General features: G+C 51.4%; 2 protein-coding genes across 2 annotated transcripts; one reads left to right on the forward strand and one right to left on the reverse strand.

The window, feature by feature from the left end:
- Positions 1 to 1,280: 1,280 nt before the first annotated feature.
- On the reverse strand, positions 1,281 to 15,559 carry CCT7 (chaperonin containing TCP1 subunit 7). Its single transcript, XM_026121808.2, has 12 exons — positions 15,409 to 15,559; positions 13,349 to 13,502; positions 11,877 to 11,983; positions 11,327 to 11,452; positions 10,330 to 10,382; positions 9,070 to 9,241; positions 7,295 to 7,459; positions 5,771 to 5,959; positions 4,981 to 5,078; positions 4,163 to 4,295; positions 2,802 to 3,008; positions 1,281 to 1,916 (listed from the first exon to the last, which is right to left on the reverse strand). Exons 1-12 carry the CDS (start codon positions 15,412 to 15,414, stop codon positions 1,692 to 1,694), a joined length of 1,635 nt encoding a protein of 544 aa, XP_025977593.1. The 5' UTR covers positions 15,415 to 15,559; the 3' UTR covers positions 1,281 to 1,691.
- A 322-nt stretch (positions 15,560 to 15,881) lies between these two features.
- On the forward strand, positions 15,882 to 19,552 carry PRADC1 (protease associated domain containing 1). Its single transcript, XM_026121770.2, has 5 exons — positions 15,882 to 15,968; positions 17,530 to 17,630; positions 18,173 to 18,282; positions 18,673 to 18,840; positions 18,967 to 19,552. Exons 1-5 carry the CDS (start codon positions 15,914 to 15,916, stop codon positions 19,085 to 19,087), a joined length of 555 nt encoding a protein of 184 aa, XP_025977555.1. The 5' UTR covers positions 15,882 to 15,913; the 3' UTR covers positions 19,088 to 19,552.
- The last annotated feature ends 301 nt before the right edge of the window (positions 19,553 to 19,853 follow it).

The following is a 19,853-nucleotide window of genomic DNA, read 5'->3' on the forward strand; positions in this document are numbered from 1 at the left end:
CAGCGGCAGGAGCTGAAAGAGCCGACCTCCTCGCTAAGTGTCACTGGGAATTACGCTAAGGACACGGTGGCTGGATGTAGGTCAGCAGCCGTGGCGGCATCGTCTCCGAAGGCCAAGGCAAGCTCCAAGGGCCGCAAGCACCCGCGTCCTGCAACGCTGGCCACGGAGCGACCTCGGAGCCCCTGGAGCCCCCTGGTCCTGGAAGAAGGGGAAATAGTCATGATGCTCCTGCCCCGAGCGTGCCGCCAGCTCTAGCTCCAGCGGCAGTCGGGGCCGAGGTGCCCAGCAGACCCCAGACAGCTTCCTCTGAAGCAATCCTGCCCCTTGCCCGGGGGAGACAGATCTGCTCTGCATTGGCAGACCCCAGTCCTCCGAGACGCAAGCCAAGCCCCCCACAGCTCCTGGTTCTATCCCTCCTCGGCTAGGGGAGTTGATGTATTTTATCACGGCAGCATTTGTGTTTAAATGCCGTGACTAAGAAATCCCAGTATGCTTTTACACAAAAGCTGTAGCTTCCCCCATTTTTCAGTATAACCATTCGCATGCTGCCAACTGCCCTTCAGAGATGAACGGCCACGAGAGTCACATAGGGGAAGCGACGGATGCTGTCACGCCTGCAGCAGAGGGCTCTCGCAGGCCTTCGCATGGCCGTACTTCATGAGCAGAGCAGCAGTAACACATTTTGTGGTGTAACGGGCCATCAACCTGCCTAATCAAATGAGATCTCAAAGGGCTGATAGCAGATAGGTATCTTTTTCCCACTCCCCTCCATTAACGCTGTCTCATGGCTCACCAGTCCTACCTCCAGAGCCAGCTACCCACTCCCGGAGTCCCTCGGTCTCCCCCTGTTCCCCAAGAGAAGTTCTCCACCAGGGAAGCCTCCAGCCCCAAGTGCAAGGATCTGTTATTAAGGCACCACCAGCCCCACATATCCCCTCCCCGTTACCCAAGATGGGGGTCAGAGATACCAGACAGCTCCCACCAGCACATCTGCTGTGCTGCAACAGCATTTCCCCTCAACTTCCAGTAAAAGCCGCCCAGATTTAAAGAGCCTGCTAAGCAAAACAAGTAAAAAAAGCCCCTGAGCAACAGTGACCAGCTTCAAGAGATACCAGCAAGCACAGGGATGATCTGTCCTGGAAGCACAAGAAACTTGGGTTTGCCGGGAGTCAGTCCCGCTTCCCAGCGCGGTGCCTGCTTTTAAAGGAGCAAAGAACATTTTAAGAAGTACTCCAAACCACGACTGGATCACACCTGCACAGAGAACACAGAACAGCCACTTGGCCACTGAAACACCGTATCCTTTTATTGTGTTTGAGCCTGGGTTCAAAGCTCCCAGGAAAAAAAAAAAAAAATTATAAATACAACCAAACCCCACGCACGCTCCCCGCACTATCTGCCGGCGTTGGAGACGGCTCCGTTCAGTGCAGCTTCCAAGCGGAAGGACAGGAGACGAGCCTCAGGGCATCAGTGCTGTGTAGAAAACATTGGGACAGGGCATCTCGCAGGAGGTTCCTGCTGCTGATGCCAAGACTTGATTCTAATTAAACAAGGCCAGCGGTTGCCTGTAAGCCCTCGAACCACCATATGGTGAACAGCCTCTTAATTAAGCTAGAGATCAATTCTTTTCCAATGTGTACGTTGGAGGAGAGCACCGGCCCCTGTCCCGACACCGACTCGGAGCCGGGGTCTCAGTGGTTGTGGGGCCTGCCTCGTCCCCTGCCCCGTCCGCCGGGCGGAGCGTCCACCGTGGAGCGGGGGTTCTTGATGGTTTCGTCCACGGACACGATGAGGCAGGCGGCCTCGGAGGCCGCTGTCAGCGCGTTGATGCGCACGATGGCCGGCTCCCACACGCAGGCCTCGAAGTTATCGGCGATGTCCTCGTTGTTCACGTCCACGCCGTACCACATACCTCCCTGGCAGGAGAGAGGAGGGAAGATGTTCCAGTTATAGGGCAGAGCAGGACCTCGGGGCCCAGCACACTCAGAGATAAGGCCATGTAGACACACCAGGAGAAGCAAAGACTGGACCTTAGCGCATGTAGGAAGAATATTTGAGGGGAACAAAAAGAAACTTTAGTTGTCTGCAATCATCACCATCCAAGCCTTGCAAAATCGGGTGTTTGCTCCATTTTACAAAGAAGCTGAAGAAGGCTTGAGGATTGACTTCCACCTCATTGTTGTCCCCTCGCCTTATCCACAGCCACATGGTTTTGTGACCCAAGATAAAATGCTCATTTCAGAGCAGCTCACTTGAAAGTTTCAGGGCCGACACCACTTACACTATCGTCTGCAAGGTGAAATGTGGCAAGCGTCACCAGCCACTTCTGACAGAAGAGCCCCTAGCAGGAAAGGAGGGTGTAACCTCTAACTGCCTTAGTGAGGACTTTGTGTGCACACACAGACTCCACAACACCTGAAATGATCACAAGCAATCAGGAGCTTCAGTTTGCAGCTCATCTGAAAGGCACATGGCTCAGCCAACTTCTATACTCTAATTACTTCAGTGTTTAATATAGAAGCCTCCCTCCTGACAAATGATGCATTTTTAAAAAGCAAACCAAAAACCCCAGCTCTAAAAAAAGTCACCCAACAGCTGTGATCAAAGGGAAAGCAACCATTTCCCTTTTTAGAAACCTGCAGCAAGCCTGCACTGGATCTGAAAACCAAACACAGCATTTAATCAAAGAGAACACAAGCCTAACACAGGTACAGCTGAATTAAATACCATGTTCGTAAGGCTCCAAAATTACAGGCTATCGGTTCACCGTAACAGCCCTCTGTCCAAAGGCCGGCACCTACCTGTGCATGCTTGGCTCGGAGCTTGTTCAGTATGTTGGTGGCGTCGAAGCCAGCGTTATCGCATAGCTGGCGGGGAATGATCTCAAGGGCTTTAGCGTAAGCACCTATCAGCAGCTGCTGTTTGCCTGGAATGGTCCTGGAATAGTCCCGGAGGTATCTGGAAAGCTCCATCTCTATTGCACCACCACCAGCAACAACTGAGTCATTCTGAAAGACAAAGGGAAAACAGGCCATTAGCTCTCCCCGTGCGGCTGTTCCACGGGTATCGGCAAAGGGGGAGAGCAGGAAGGCGCCCTTTTCCGTGAGCTTTCACATATTTGGGCGATGCAGACATGCGAGGCCCAGGAGAGCCTGCAGCAGGGGCTGCTGCCCTCACCAGGGCTGCCTGCCAGCTTTGCTGGGAGTTTCAGAAGCAGGTAGAGAACCTCGAGCAGCCTCTTGGCTCTTCTGGGCTGTGCACAAGACAGAAAGCAGTGGTTTGGGACACTGTATCAGGGAAGGGATGGCAGTCCATAGCCTCTCAAGTGCTGCATAGATTTCCCTCACTTGCATAAAGCATCCAAAACTGAAGATACTTGCAACACCACTTAGCAGCCAAGTTCTGTTACCAGCTATTTTTTCCTCCTTATTTGCTTCAGTAGAGAGATCAGGATGTTCTTACTAAAAGCAAAACAGTTCCAAAAAAAAGACTTTTCTTTTCCCCATCCCCTCTGGGCACTCAGCCACAAAGCACCTCTTACCATAAAATGCCACATTAACACATTTTTATGCCTAACCCAAAAATGCCTGCAGTTACACAGGATCAGTAACTCTACAAGCACAACACAGTCACACATGGTTAGAGCTCTCTCGGTGCTCCCTGCCTACCCTCCGGAGCAGGGGGATAGTTACCAACATTTAGCCCTTGGAAAACTCATCAAGAGAGGGGGCAAGGAGCTTCCTGGGTGCACACAAGGGTGAGAGAAGCTGACAAGTACGAGAGCAACCTTGTTATCCAAAACTACTGAAGATCTACTTGGCACACCCAAAAGATACTGCTACTCTTTAGAATGAAGGTGTTTACAGTACACCCCACAACCCAGCAAGTGCACATAAGTTATGACAGCACTAAAGACGACAACGCCAGGCATGTCTGGAGAGCAGCTGAGACAACACCGCTTTGGCCAAGGAAGAGCACCTGAATTTATCAGTTGGACACTGCCCTTCTGTGCACCCCACTCTACAGGCCAAGAAGTCGTGGTCTCTCCAGGAGAGACCTCAGCCAGATACTGATGCGCAGTAAGGTTGCTGCAGCGAGTTACGTCTGTGCCATGTCCAACCAAGAACCCCAAGAGCTGGCTAATATCTCTGGCGGTCCTTACCTTGATTGCTCTCCTGACTATCATGATGGCATCATGCAGGGACCGCTCCGTCTCCTCCATGAACTGCTCTGCACCCCCTCGCAGGATTATCGTGCAAGTCTTTGCCTTTGGGCAGCCTGTGAAGAAGTTGTACCTGCCAATGGCACAAGAGAAGAAGGGTCAAGGGGACTGAGAGGCCGTGCCACTTCTGAACGCGCTTTGCAGCAGTAAGGAACAGTATGGGAACAGAGAGAATCTTTTCAAACCACCTGCATGAATGCAGCTGCTTCATCCTGTACAGTGACTATCAGATCTTCAGTCAAGAAGAAGCTCAGCCAGGCAATGTACAAGTGAAATACAAGTTGACCCAGGAAAAAACAGTTTCTTTCTGCTGATAAGGCTTTACACTAAACCAGTGCTCTCATTTTCACTTAGCAGGAACACAGCAGATGCTAGGAGATGGCTCCAAAGAGGATTTCTCTTCCAGCAACATGGAAGAAGCTCATTATACAGCACCCAGCTTCATTTGCACCGATAATAAAGTTTCACTGTGGGATATTAGACGAATGCCACAGTGAACCCCAAAAGGCGTTGTTTTTAAGTCATGAATGAAATGTGTTCTACAAGTCACTGGGGAATAAATATATTAAAGCACACAAGGGAAGTAAGATTTGAACAAAAGCTTGCTTCTGCTTACAGACATGGAGGACACAGCAGTAATGCTGCAGTCTTGTGCAAGCCATCACCTTGAAATGCTCAAACTTTCTAGCAGGTGACCTTTCAAATTAACATTAGACTGCTTACACAGGACTGAAGGTTCACAGCTACAGTATATTTACCTATCTCCTCCAATCTGAGTCTCCTCAAACACCTCACATCGGCCCAGCACATCATCCGACAGGGCATTGACACTAGTCTGAATGGAACCGCCACAGGCCTGCACAGAAAGAAGATAAACGGAGCATTAACAACGCTGACAAACAAGACAGATCTGCCCAGCAGGCCCCCATTCTGCAGAGATGGCCCAGCCTTTCAGCTGATGCAAAACCACACTGCAGGCCAGATTCAGGTGAGGGGGAGGAAAAAAAAGAAGAGGAAAAAAAGAAAAACACTTGTACTTTCCTCCCATCTCAGGCAGCTAGGCAGGCTAGCAACATCAGAAATAATCCTCGAGAGCAAAGTAAGAGTATGCCTCTTTTAAGTGCTGACTCATAGCTCTATAGAGTCCAGTAGCTCCACGAAGAAGGCTTACGAAAAAATATTACTCGAAACAGAACAGGCAAGAACTAGGGGAAATAAGCCAACAGAATGTACAGCCCCCTAATATATTACAGCACTAGAGAGCCATAAAAGTAGCACAGATGCAACTAGACTTTGATTCCTCATTCCATCAAGGAATGGCTCTGTCAGTATATGGCAACTTAATAACTGCATTGCCAAACAAAAAGAAACCTTCCAAAAAAACCACGCATATGATTTTACATTTTTGTATTTTATGAAGTTTTACATGCGGAACTGTGTGTTCGGTCACTGATTTTTGTCCTGTTTTGGGAATGATCTGACCAGCCTGGTACCATTAAATCTAAAATTGAATCTAAAAATCTTTATTCAAAAAAGAAAGCAGCTCACCATCATAGTTCTCTTGAGATCTTCTTCCGGGACACGGCCAGCGCAAAACATGTCTCTATCTGCAAAGTACTGAGTAGCCACATCACCAATAGGAAGCTTGGACAGGACAACTTTGGCTCCCGACTTGTGGATTCTGTCCAGTTTGTCATACAAGATGTTCCACTCGGCATCCACAATGGCCTGGTAATCCTAGCAGGGCCGAGAGAAACGTACAATGGACTCAGGTTACAAAGGATTGCAAATGCCACGCCGCAGCGCCTGCAAAGGGAGAGCTCTTCTAAAACAAAGGCAGCGGTGACGCTGCACCATACAGCCCTGGCAGACAACTGCTTCCAATAGTCATAATCAATTTTAGGTCACTCCATTTTATAACAAAGGATCAAGTCTGTTAAAATGCTTCCAGCAGCAACACTGAGTAGATAAAGGAGCTAGATGAACTGACAGAAAGGCAGTGACAGCTCAGAAGAGAGAAAACAGAATGAAGAAATGATTACACCGATATCTGAGAGGAGTTCACAGAAAACATGCGCGGATGCTGCAGTGGAGGAACTAACAGCATCTATCACAAAGGAAAAACAAAGATACCAGGCAATTGCATGCTTTTCCAGTGTGCTGAAGCCAGTAAGCCGTGCACACAAGCTGTATTCTAGCTGTCAGTGAAACACAGCCACAGCTGCTTGGGAAAGCTTTCAGTAGCATGCAGCAACGCTACACAATTAACTACAACAGAAGAAGAGACCATCACGTTCACTGAGGCAGAGTGGAGAACTTCACGGAAAAAATTACTGAGATCAGAGCAAGACCAAGACGCCAAAGCAAAGCACCTTGGGATCCTGAGGCACCACAGCTGCTGCAGGAGCCAAACACAGGAGGAGGGCAGTAGAGAGTGACCACAATGCCACGAAAGGCATTTTAACAAGATGAAAGGAGAGCTAGTATCTGAACGGCTACCTTGTTTGCTTAAATAAGCACAGGACTAACATTTGCTCAGCATTTAAAGCACTGCTTAGTATGATTTCCTTGGGAGACCACTCACTGGGCATAAAGAAGTCACCATTGCTCACAATTTATCCTGGCATGATGACAGGCAGAACTGTGCCCTAAACCTGCTGCACCTGCACTGTAATTCAAAGTCTGTTACGCCCCTCCCTCAGCCTAGGCAGTATAACCCAGCAGGGAAGGATGTGCAAATGGGCAATCAGCAGATGCCGACTCCCTGATGACATTTATTCCCCCGGCTCTCAAGCAGTCATCACATCTTGTGGGCACAGGAAAGTGGGATGGGCACAGCATCAGGACACCACTGAAGACTGACAGGGCAAGGAAGATTCCAGCCAAGGGCAGGTAATACCCCAGAAGTATGTAACCAGCTCTCTACCATAAGAGAGATCCAAAGCAAAAGGAGTTACTGATAGGAATCCTGCTGCCCTCCAAACAGCAGGACACATTTCCTTCCGCTGCAGGTCTTAGAGGCTGTCAACAAGCAGCACATCAGACGAGCTGCCACTTAGCTCCGGCTCTCACCTCCACCGTGTTTACTCTGACTTCAGCGTTGTCCTTCTCGGCTTTGAGCTCCAGCTCCACATTCAGCAGGGCGATCTTGGGAGACTGGTACTTCTTGGGTTGCATTTCAAACCCAGCATAAGAGAACGTCTTCTTAAAGGCGACTCCAGCCACCAGCTGAGAATCCTTGAAAACAGGAATTTGCATTAAGCTCAGCCACCCCAGGTTTCTTCAACAGCATTAATAACTCCCACAGGAGACTCCCTGGTTCAGAGTCCTCATTTACAAAGCACTGCGCTATTTACTCACCAACAGCTGTCTCTTTTGATTAACCCACTTTTGAAGAAAATAAGCAGCAAATATTTTCTTTCCTCTGTTCACAAAACCAGCCTCTATTGTTTCCTCTCTACCCCTCAAGACACTGCAGTGAAAGATGCTATACACAATTTAAAGATCAAGGGACGAAACGATCTGTTCTCTCTCTGATGTCTTTCCCATTTCTACCTTTGAAGATGGATACTTCTATTCATTCACAGCCCAGATTTTTTTTTTTTTTTTTTTTTTGCGCCCCGGTTTGGTTTAGACTCAATCACCATCCCTGGAAGTCTTTTGCAGCAGATCTGCCGTGCTCAACACTGCCCTCTAACGTGAACTTCTTGTCTCTGCAGCTAGGAGAGAAACTGCATCCAAATTTCCTACCCCATGAGTCTCTCCTCCACTACAGGCTCAGCTCTGCCAGGGCAGCTAAGCCAGGAGTACCTGTAATTTTACCTTCCTCAGCTAGGAAGAGCACAGACTTTCTCTACTCTAGCTGACAGAGTGAGATGACCCTGGTTCTGTCATAAGCCAGCCCTAAAAAACAGCGTGCTAAATCACTTACTCCATCCTGATAACACTCTCCAAGGAGTCCTTATAGACAAGCTCTCTATAACTGCTGAAGGCTGAATAGAAGGGCAAAACCACAAGGAGGGCAGCTTTCATCTGGGATGGGAGTCACCTCCCTCCCCAAGGGACCAATTCCTGCAAGCCTCAAAATATCAACAGGCCCAGACTCCACAAAAAAACAGATGCTGAAATATTCCTAATCCACTAAATCAGTTGTCTGGGCAAGATAATGGCATAATTACAACGTCTCTTCTCAATGAAAATGCTTGTCTGAAGTGTTTACAGATAGCAACAGCCACAGAATAATAATTCTGTGAGATACTATGGCAGCCTTGCTTTTTTAGCAGAAATGTGCCCAGCCATCAGCCAAACCTACACAGGGTATAGGTAAGAGAGAAGGGACACACCAGTTCTACCGCAGCCCAAGAGCAACTTCCTACCAAACACCTGCATGCGGTCCTCCATATGACAGGTACGCCAGCACTACGGCAATAAACCACTTAGCCCATCTATCCTGCCCACCACCTTAACCCCTTCATAACATGTTCTTTGCAATTTTCCCAGCCCAGTGCTCACATGTAAGACCATGTGGTTTTGCTTCCAGAAGTAACAAAGATCTCCCACCAGCTAACACCAAAATTATTTCACTGTTTGCACATCAGTAACAACATCCACTCCAAAGGGCAAAGAGATATAGTGTATGTGGCTCAAAAAAAAAAAGATTCCTCCACCTACAGAAAAAGGAAATCCAGCTCTACACACTTTTTCCTCTTCTCAACAGCTTTCTTTTGCGTTGGCAATTTTCTAACAAACATTATCAAATTGGGCTGCATTTCTGCTAAAGTCAACCCACCAAAGGAGCAGCACTGGTTTTCTCCCACCCCTTCAAGACAGGCTCCGATGAAACTTACTTCCAGAGCACCTCCTTGCACCTTCTTTATCCCAATCATCTTGAGTTGTAACAAGTCGTCTAACATCATGACAGCATCTACAACCATCTTGGAAAAGAACTCCTTGCTCTGGGATATCAGCTTGGAGCTCAGGGCTGTGGCCGCACACTTCTCCAGCAGGCTTCTCTGCTCACTGCAAAGAGGCAGAGGAAAAAAACAATGTCTTGCTCACAGGCCAATTCTTTTTGCTGGTTCATAAAACACTGTGTACAGTACGATTAACCCACTCTCTGATGGGGACAAAGATGAGTTCCATTCTACTAGCGGGAAAAGCAAGGCACAGAGAAGTCAAAACCCAGACTGTCAGAGCACTTTCCCATTTTAGAGACTGAACACCAGACTAGCACTGACCAGGCCAGTTGATTTTTAGACATCACAGGCCTGAACAACACAGCAAGGCTCAGCATCCACATCTTCACTCAAAGGCAGTTTTGGATCCTTCTAAAGGTGACATTCTCTAAAATGTTAACTTCGGTAACCTATGTCAGGACAATGCAAGGAGAACAAGAAGCAGGACAGCTGGGAGACCTGGATCCCACTCCCACACTCTACCACCAGAGTCACTGCCCTGGTTACTGTTACCATGAGAACTACTGTATTTTGCTTTGCAAGACAGTACAAAAGATAAATCATTTTGGCTTGGCTTATTTGGGACTGCCATGTGGTTCAACCTGAAGTTTTACTGGAGATATTGGTAGGGTCACACAAAGAAGATTAAGAGCTTAAAATGCAGGGAGAAAAACTCCAGTATTCCCATCTCATTCCAATAGACGAGTTCATTATTGTTATTAGCTATCTAACTCCATGTACTCAGCTGAACAACTACAAAGTGATCTGACTTCCTGCTCTGATTTTCAGAGGAGTGCTGAGCACTTAACACCGCCACTGATTTCAGCAGAAGCTGCAAGTTTCCACCACCACTGGAAAAAAAGAAATCAGGCCACTTATTTCGGTACCTCGTTTCCTCCATGTGCATTGGCAAACACTGGCCTACATATTTCACTGCAGTGGCAGCCAAAGTAAGAGCAGAGCATCTTCCCAGGAGGAGCAAGAAATTCCAAAAGTCAAAGAAAAACCCCGGTATGGGGCCACAGCTGCTCTCCCGACCTCGAGTCCTCAGCCAGAGCCACATCAGAGGTTAGAAACACCTTCTCACCGAAGAAATGAAGCCCATCTACCCACAACCAGGCCATCCAGCCATGGACCCAGATAGGAACTTACTCTTTATCCTCCTTCTTCACTGTAACAGCGATGTCTTTGATCTTGCTCACAGCCTGTCAAAACACAAGCCAGCAGCTGGATTAGTGACTCATGTTTTTAAATTGATCAGATCTCCAACTTTTCATTTTGCATTTTACATTATCTTTCATTCACAGCCTCAAGCATTTAAGCTATTCCACTGCTTCCAGCACAGTAATTGCACAAAACTTCAACAAACACACAAGATTCAGAAAAAGGCTCAGAACTGCTCTGCTGCTTTCTGCAGAGATTTGGGGGAACAGACCTACAAACATACAAGATAACCAGAAGCAGCTGGTACAGTTCAAGCACATTTACATGCAACTACCGCCCCCATTAAAGCCAAAATCCCATAGACTCCAACTGCTCTAACGTCTTCTCATTCACATAGCACTACGTTAAGAGGATTCTTCTCTTTCATACCTTAAAAATAGGTATTTTAACAATCTCAGATGGGATTCTGAAGTGTTGCCTCTGCATATTTAAGAGCCTTCTCACACGGGTCTCTCACATGCAGTCAGGCATTATAATCAAGTGTTAAAAAATAAAACAAAAAAGGCTATTAAGGGAGTTAACCTCCAGAAGCGGTTCCAGCTTAGTGGGACTGATGCGCTTCAGGAGACATAAGGTTTACCAAGGAGTAACAGAGATCAGTAGAATGGGAAATGAATTTTTCCACTTTTTTTTTCCCCTCCAAAGAAGAAACAGAGAAAGCAATAGTGCTCAGGAGGTACAGTGGTAATAACAGCTCGCTGACACCAAAGCAGCCAGGTGAGGTTTGCAGGAAAACATCCTAAGATTGTTACTGCCACCCCTTCCCTCCCACCCTACTTCAGAAACAATTTTCCTGGAAGCAACATTATATTCTCCTCTGCTGGTAGAGAACTGCTCTCCTCAGACATTCTCATTGAGCCCAATAGCCCCTCAACTCTGCAGGGCCAGCAGAGCCCTCTCTCCTCTACGAGCAGTGTTTCCTTACCAGCTGCGTTGCTGTGCGGAAGGCACGGATGATGATTTGAGGATGAAGGCCTTCCTCCACGTAGGGCTTCACTTGTTTCAGAAACTCAGCAGCAAGCAAAGTTACGGACGTGGTACCATCTCCAACCTGCACGGATACGAAATACCCTTCATCACCAGTACACTGGAAAGGTGCTGGGATAACAGCTTCAAAAACACACAAGGGCTTCCATAGGAAATCAAATGTCATGACTTTCTATGCTCACAGATTTGCAGCTGCATTCTTTAGTGATTAAGAAACATATGTCCCTTTTCTCTGTCACCTACATTCATGGAATGTGAACTTTACAGCTTTGAAACTTCCCAACCCCCTTATCAAATCTAGCTGAAACAGCTTAAAAGATCTGAAAGTTAATAAAGAAGTGAAAGCACTTAACAAAACAAAACCAGGCTAAATGCAGGCACTCCACAGGGTCTCCCCCCACCATTAGCATGAAGTGCACACCACCATTGATGGGAGCGAGGCTGCTATGCATCCTACACCTCCGAGAGCAGGCAAGTTACCCTCCTACCTCTGCGTCTTGAGATTTGGCAATGTCCACTAATGTCTTCGCAGCCGGATGGACAACATCAAGCAACTTCAGGATAGTGGCACCATCATTAGATATAGTGGCTTTGCCTGTGATTGATTTAGGAAAGAAAGTCAAGCTCAGCTGCTCTGAATAAAACCCTAACCCACTGGAAAAGGGCAACCCCAGCAGGCAAGGAAGCTTTCCAAGCTTCAGTGAGATTTAAAATAACACAACAGTAATTTCAGACCAGTCAGCCTAGCTGTACTTCACTGTTTTGCCTTCCAGGTCAAGTACAGCCCCAAGCTTTTATTAGGCTAGAACACTTCCCTGATTGCGTCCTGATCCAGCAACCCTACTGAGTTTTGTCATGCTTCAACAGCCATCGGCTCTCATCCCGAACTGCCATTTAGAAGTCTTATTTTCTTCAGCCAAACTAGTGTTTTTCCCTATGTGATTTGGAATCTGATCGCTGCGATATTTTAAACACATTCCTACATCCAGAAAGATACAAAACTACTAACCAGCTGAAGAGGAAAGTAAAGGGCCATCTCCGTGGAGAGGGGGAGCCCAGAACAGCTGTTTCACAGAAGGTCTCTAAGAAGGAACTTTCACTGCATATTAACAGCATCTTTTTACTCCACTTTTGGAGCAGATTAAGTGAAATCTGTCTAAGTGCAGAACTACTCATACCAGTTAACAAGGGCTTTACATTCACCCCCTCTTATTTCTCAATAGCCTCCCCATACAGATTGGGGAAAAAAGAAAACAGATATTCTAGTCTGACACTTGACAGAAAAATGCTAGAAATCAACAGGATTAGTTATTAAGGTAAGCTAAAAATTCAGTGATCCTTTTTAAAATAAATAATTGCTTTCACAGATAGACCTGTAATACAAGGACAATTCTAACACAACAGTAACAAAATGCAAGGAACAGCCTCATCTTAAAACAAACCTAGAAAGAGATGGTCAAGGATACCTGAGGACCAGGTTCAAAAAAACATCGTTTCTCCTTTCTGGCACACACTTTCTAACATGCTAACCCTAAATCTATCTAACATAAACAAGAAAGAACTTAGCTACCTTTACCCAGTCTAGCAGGTAACTGACAGGTAGTTCTTCAAGTAGGTCTGTCAATTCTTTTTCTTCATCAGCTGTGGCTGGAGTCTAGGTTTTAAACCGAATATTGACACAGAAGCTGAACCCCTGTGTTATGAGAGTTGAGACTAGCATGGGGCGAGGAAATTGAAGTCCGTGTATATGGAAATGCTGGTATAATTAGTATGAAGATATGAATCAAACTGCATTACAGAATTCCCATTAACAGTTGGAGGTCCAAGTCGGTTTGTCTGCATTCTGCATGCTTTAGCCTCTAGCTGTAAAAAGCACTTGCTGGCAGTGGGCTTTACACTTAAATATTATTTCTGAGTCATGTTTCAACACAGCCGTGAAAGCCCACCACCCAGCGCTTACCTCTGTCATCCACAATGAGCTTGTCCATGCCCCTGGGTCCAAGGGTAGTGCGCACAGCCTCTGCGATAACCTGGCAGGCGTTGATGTTACTGACAAGCTGGGGAATCCCCTGCGAGGTGTCCGTGCCCTCCTTCAGCAGGATAACCGGTGTTGGCTGGAGAGACAAACCACAGCACAGCTGTAACCCCAATCTCAACGGTCTACAGACAGCCCAGCACTAACCCCGCACACAGTCCAGCAAGTTACCCTTATGCAAAAAGGCATTTTTTTTCCTTACGCAAGAAACCAGCTACATAACAGATCTCTCACTTCCAAGACCAAAAACTACAGTCTCCTTAAAGGCCCTGTGGCAAAAAACAAAACAAAACAACCCAAAAAAATCCCAGTCCCTAAGCATCTTGCTTTACTGAGCTTATTGACCTAACTAGAGCTTCAAAGTAAGACAGTGACTACAAAAAGACCCGAGAGAGAAAGCCACAGGCTGCCACTGTTGCACAAAGTAATTTCTTGTTTGAATACTCTGAAAGTTTATTTCCACGTTCTCAAGCATCCCATGTTTAAGTTTTACCTTGACTGAACTCCTGCAGCTTCAAAAAAGAAATTTATTAGAGCATTTCTCGGTGAAAGGCTGAAGGTTCACCTTTGCCTAGAAAGCACTATGGACACAATCAAACTGCTTGCTGTCACCCACTGCTCCACTTGCTGCTATAACGTAATTGGAATTTACCCTGCTGCTTCCATTTACATGCCCTGGGACCATCGTGTAACTGTCCACGAAACAACTGGGCTTCTTTCCCTATCATATCGCTCAGGGAATGTCTAATTTCTGTGCTGCACTGGATCTCTACACTAAAAGAGATTGTATGTATAATAATTACAGAGACAGCAGGGAACTGCACGAGTGCTACAACCCAGACCAGTTACTCCAGTGCCAACATAAGCCTCCTAAGAAGTTCAGCAGAACAGGCACAAGAGCCCTTTCCCCATTAGATCTCAGATCACAGCCCAAGCTGCCCCAAGGATAGCAAGCGCTGCGATGTGCCCGCTCATAAAGGAAACAGGGCAGATGAAGTGATTACAGCTGCCTGACAGCAAACTGTGTTGGACACAGCTTAGAAATGCAGGCAGAGCCTAGATTTCAAAGGCCACAACAAATAGCTTTTTGTCAGGCTCCAAGAGCGCACCAACCCTTTTCAGATTTCTAAGAACAGACCAAACGTGCCTTAAAGACAAAGTTCAAAATCTAAATGAATGCTAAGTGTTTTAGGCACTCAGTTTTTAACAACCCTCTACAGACAGAGAGTAAAACTATATGATGACTGCTGCGCTAAAGAGCAACAGGACTGGTGCTGAGGGTCTGACAGACAAGCGGAAGATGGGTGTGAGCACCTCAGAGCTATCTAAGTCTTGGAAAGATCTCGAGAAAGTATCGTGTCTTTGCACACCTGTCAAAGCAGCGATCTAAAGGGAAAACAGGTGAGAAAATCCTAGAGAAAGTCAGGCTAGAGGGGGACAGCACCGGCGGGGCTGTGGCAGGACTCAGTACGCACTGCGGCCGGGGGGGCCCTCCGCACCCCGCTACAAGGGGCTGAGCCGACGCCCTGCGCTGGGGCTCCGGAGCTCCACGCACCGCCCGATCCGGAATACAGCCCCCGGCCCGGCCCAGCGGGCTCGGCTCGGGCCCCCAGGGCCAGGAGACCACCCCTCCCCACGCGCCGACAGACTACAGCTCCCGGCACGCCCCGCGCGTCCGCTCCCTTTCAGCCGCGGCGCTCGCCGCGCAAGGCCTGATGGGAGCTGTAGTCCCACGGGAGCCCGGCGGGAACCTCGGGCCGCCCGCGGGCCCGGCTTGGCCCCTCGCAGACGCCTGGGGCAGCGGCGGTGGGCCCAGGCGACGGCGCCGCCCCCGGCCGCCCCTACCGGGGCTGAACCGGCGCCGGCCCCGCTACAGCCCCCGCCAGCAACGGCCCCCGGCGGCGGCGGAGGCCCAGGAGGCCGCTCCCGGGCAGAGGGGCGCGGCGCCGGCGAGGATGGCGGCGGATGAGGCGGGCACCACTCACCATCATCTTGGCGGCCCCGCTCGCCACGGCTCCCCGGCACAGGCTGCTCCCGCTCCCACAATGCACCGCGCCCGCCCAGAAGCTTCCCGAGGGCGGGAGGGGAAGAGAGCGTTGCTAGGTAACCGCTTCCGGCCGCCCTCTATGGTTGGGTCGTAGACAGAGCCGCCCTAGCGTAGCTCCCTTCCTTCGCGAGAAACCATAGAGAGGCGGTGACGTACGCGGCCTGCAGCCGGGCACTCACTATTTGGCAGGAACGGGAGCGGGCACGCAATCTGGCAGGCGTAGGGCCGCCTAACTGAGCTTTATTTGGCAGGGCAGAAAGAAGCGAATGGGCTCACAATGTGGCAGGGCGCCCGGCTCGGGGCGGGGGAGGGGAGCCGCCCGGCACGGGGCGGGGCGGATTGACAGCGGAGGAAGCCAATCAGCGCGCGCGCCGCGGGGGGCGCCGCCAATGGGAGCGGCGCGGAGGCGGGGGCGGGGGTGCGGCGCGGCGCGGGGCGCAGCCATGCTGCGCCGCTCGCTCTGGCTCTGCCTCTGCCTCTGCTCCTGCCCGGCCTGCGGTGAGTGCGGCCCGCCCGGCACCGGCACCGGCCCGGGCGCTTCCCCCCGCGCCTCCCGCACCGCGTCCGGGGGCCTTTCCCGTGGGGCACCGCGGTCCGGGTGCATTTCCCCTTGGCGCACCCCGGTCCGGGTGCATTTCCCCTTGGAACACCCCAATCTGGGTGCATTTCCCTTCCGTGCATCCCGGTCCGGGTGCATTTCCCCTTGAGGCACCCCGATCCGGGTGCATTTCCCCTTGGGTCACCCCGCTCCGGGTGCATTTCCCTTCCCAGCACCCTAATCCGGGTGCATTTCCCCTCCATGCATCCCGGTCCGGGTGCATTTCCCCTCCGTGCATCCCGGTCCGGGTGCATTTCCCCTCCATCCATCCCTGTCTGGGTGCATTTCCCTCTGGAACACCCCGGTCCGGGTGCATTTCCCTTCCGTGCATCCCGATCCGGGTGCATTTCCCCTCCGTGCATCCCCGTCTGGGTGCATTTCCCTCTGGAACACCCCAGTCTAGGTGCATTCCCCCTTGAGGCACCTCGATCCGGGTGCATTTCCCCTCCATGCATCCCTGTCTGGGTGCATTTCCCTTCCCAGCACCTCCGTCCGAGTGCATTTCCCCTCGGGGTCCCCAGTCTAGGTGCATTTCCCCTTGAGGCACCTCGATCTGGGTGCATTTCCCCTTGGGGCACCCCAGTCCGGCTGCATTTCCCCTCCGTGCATCCCTGTCTGGGTGCATTTCCCTTCCCAGCACCTCAATCCAAGTGCATTTCCCCTTGGGGTCCCCCGTCTGGGTGCGTTTCCCCTCCGTGCATCACGATCTGGATGCATTTCCCCTCCCAACACCTCGATGCGGGCGCTTTTCCCCTTGAAGCATCCTGATCTGGATGCATTTCCTTTCTGCGCATCCCGGTCTGGGTGCATTTCCCTTCCCAGTGCCTCCAGTGGGGTACATTTCACCTCCATGCACCCGGGTTCAGGTGCATTATCCCTCCCAACACCTCAGTCCGGATGCAATTCCCCTCTGCTCTCCCCAATCCGGGTGCATTACACCCGGATCCCCTGCATGATCTGTGTGCATTTTCCCCTCCGCACACCCCAATCCAGGTGCATTTATCCTCGGGGCACCCCAATCTGGGTGCACCCACCCTTAGGGCACGTGGGTCCGGGTGCATTTCACCCCCTCCAGCACCGTGATCGGATGCACTTCACCCCTGTCCCCTGGGAGATCTGGGTGCATTTGCCCTTTTCGTGCACCCCAGTCTGGCATCATGCTCGACCCATGGCAGCAGGCGTTGAGCCAGGTGCCTGGGCGAAATGGTGCCGGGAACTTCCCGAGCAATTTCGGTTCCCCGCAGCGCTCGGGGCCTTCTGCGGGGTGCAGGTGGGGGGTGCCGGCTGTGCAGCTCCGGGCCTGGAAACCGCTGTGAAAACGATAAATAGGGTTAAAAAGGAGGGCGCTTCGCTGGGATTAGCCACATCTCCGGGCTGCGGCTGCACGTTCAGCGTGAAACCTCGTGGGAGGAATTTTCTCTTGTCTTTTTTTGCCTCTCATCCCTCTCCGTGCACCCGCAGGGCTGCGCATCCATGAATACTTGTATTTCCAAGTGCTGAGCCCCGGAGACATCCGCTACATCTTCACCGCCACTCCGGCCAAGGACTTCGGGGGGGTGTTTGTAAGTATAAGGAGCGGGTTTGTCTCGCAGCCCCCCCGTCCCGGCATTTCTCCACCCCTTGGAAAAGCGGAGCTAATTGCAAGGATTTCTCCCGAGAACTTTCCCCTGGGAAGGAGGTGCCCGCCACCTCCTGCCTCGCCAGGCTTTCGGAGGTGGCACACACTGGAGTCTAGCTCGGGCAGCTCCCAAATTTCCATGAACTCCTTAGTTTAACGTTAGAGATGCTCCCGCATCGCGCGCGCTCCCTGCAAAGGGTCCCGATCCGTGGCAGAGCCCGGCGCTGGGGATCGAGAGCCTCCGCTGCCTTGCACGATGCACTGGATGGTGCCGTGCCTCAGTTTCCCCTCCCCGCGGTGACAGCGGGACCTGGGCGAGCGACTGAGCGAGGTCCGTGGGGCTCCCATGGCACATCCCGCGCCGGGATGGGGACAGCAGCTTGCTGGGGGCCCCGAGGCCGGGCACCGTGGGGCCCGTGGTGGGAAGCGGCCCCTGCGCCGTGCCGCCGGCCCCCTCGCTCAGCCCCGCCTGTCTCTTCCTCGGAGAACACAAGGTACGACCAGATCCACCTGGTCCCGGCAGATCCGCCCGAAGCCTGCGGGGAGCTGAATAATGGGGTCTTCATCCAAGACCAGATCGCCCTGGTGGAGCGGGGGTAGGTCCAGCGCCGCGGGACCCCTTTGGGTGGGGGGCACCGGGGCCGGGGGAGGCTTGGAGGGCAGGAAGGGTCTGCGACCACGTTTTGTCGTCGCCTCCAGCCGCTTCCCCTGGTTGCAAAACTGTCCCAGGAGAGGACTCACCATGTTGTGTCTCTTGGAAAACAGCCTACACCAAGCTGGAAAAAGCCCTATTTTGGGGGAGAAAGTGGCCCACCAGCAGAGTTTGGGCAGCCCTGTTGCTCAAATACGGTGTCAAAGATTAGGAGGGCTTGGGGAACGCATGGTGCCGGGGAGGTGGTCCACGTCTTGGACATCTCCAGGCGAGCTCTGCCTGAGAGGTGCCCAGCTCCCACGTCCGTAGACCGGTTTGTCGCTCTGTGCCCCAGGGGCTGCTCGTTCCTGTCGAAGACGCGCGTGATCCAGGAGCACGGAGGACGGGCGGTGATTATTGCCGATAACGCCTACGATAACGACAGCTTCTATATCGAAATGATCCAGGACAGCACCAGGCGCACGGCGGACATCCCCGCGCTCTTCCTGCTGGGCAGGGACGGGTAGGTACCATTCAGTCATACTCGATCCATGGAGTTTCTCCTCGAGCTTGTTGGCAGTTTGCGCTAACCATGGCCAGGCTCTGCGTGGGAGGCTCCCACCCGCCTGTCACCTCTCCGTCCTCCCAGGTACATGATCCGGCGCTCGCTGGAACAGCATGGGCTCCCGTGGGCTGTCATCTCCATCCCCGTCAACGTCACCAGCATCCCGACGTACGAAATGATGCAGCCGCCCTGGACCTTCTGGTAGCAGCGGAGGCCACGGAGCATCGCGGACTTCTCGGTGGATCCCAGGAGCTTGCCCCAGGGACCGGTTGTGAGGAAAGGGCCCCACGCGCTCCCAAAATCCCACCACCCAGCCTTGCTGGATGCAGCAACGGGAAGATCTTCACGCTGCCGCTGGTGCCAGATGGCAAACGTCAGCGCCGGCTGTGGGACCTGGACTGTGGCATTGAACAACCTTTGCAGTGACTTTCTGGGAGGGAGGTGATGGCCCAGAGCAGAGAGCCAGGCCAGCACTTCCCCGCGAAACGTTTTGGGACGCATGCGATGCCAGCCGTAGCTCGTGCTGCCGATTTAGAGCGGTGCAGTATTACGTGGACGCAGTCTCAGGGGGCTGGGAGGGAGAGCTAGTTCTGGGGTCAGTCTGTGCTAGCAGGGCTCACCCAACGTCTGTATATTTTTGTCTGAGCTAATGAAGTCTAAACGGGTTTTAGAGAAGAGAATTTCTTTCTTCAGTGGTTGGGGAATGAAGGGACAAATCTCATCCCCAATGTCTTTCCCAGTAAATGTCCCGAGGTGCCTCCTGCAACCAGGGCTCTGGTGCCACCTCCGTGCACCGCAGAGAGGTTGTGCACAGGGGACAGAGGGGCAGAAACAGCCTCATGGGTGGCATCACCTGCGGCGTCCATCCCCACCGCGTGTTGTGGGATCTCCTGTCCCCGATGCTGCCTGTGCTCGCTGTGGGGGGACTCCAGCTTGCTCTGTTGTGTCCCCAGCGGTTCGGCACAACCTCT

Source organism: Dromaius novaehollandiae, chromosome 4 (assembly GCF_036370855.1).
Source record: "Dromaius novaehollandiae isolate bDroNov1 chromosome 4, bDroNov1.hap1, whole genome shotgun sequence".
NCBI classification, from domain to species: domain Eukaryota; kingdom Metazoa; phylum Chordata; class Aves; order Casuariiformes; family Dromaiidae; genus Dromaius; species Dromaius novaehollandiae.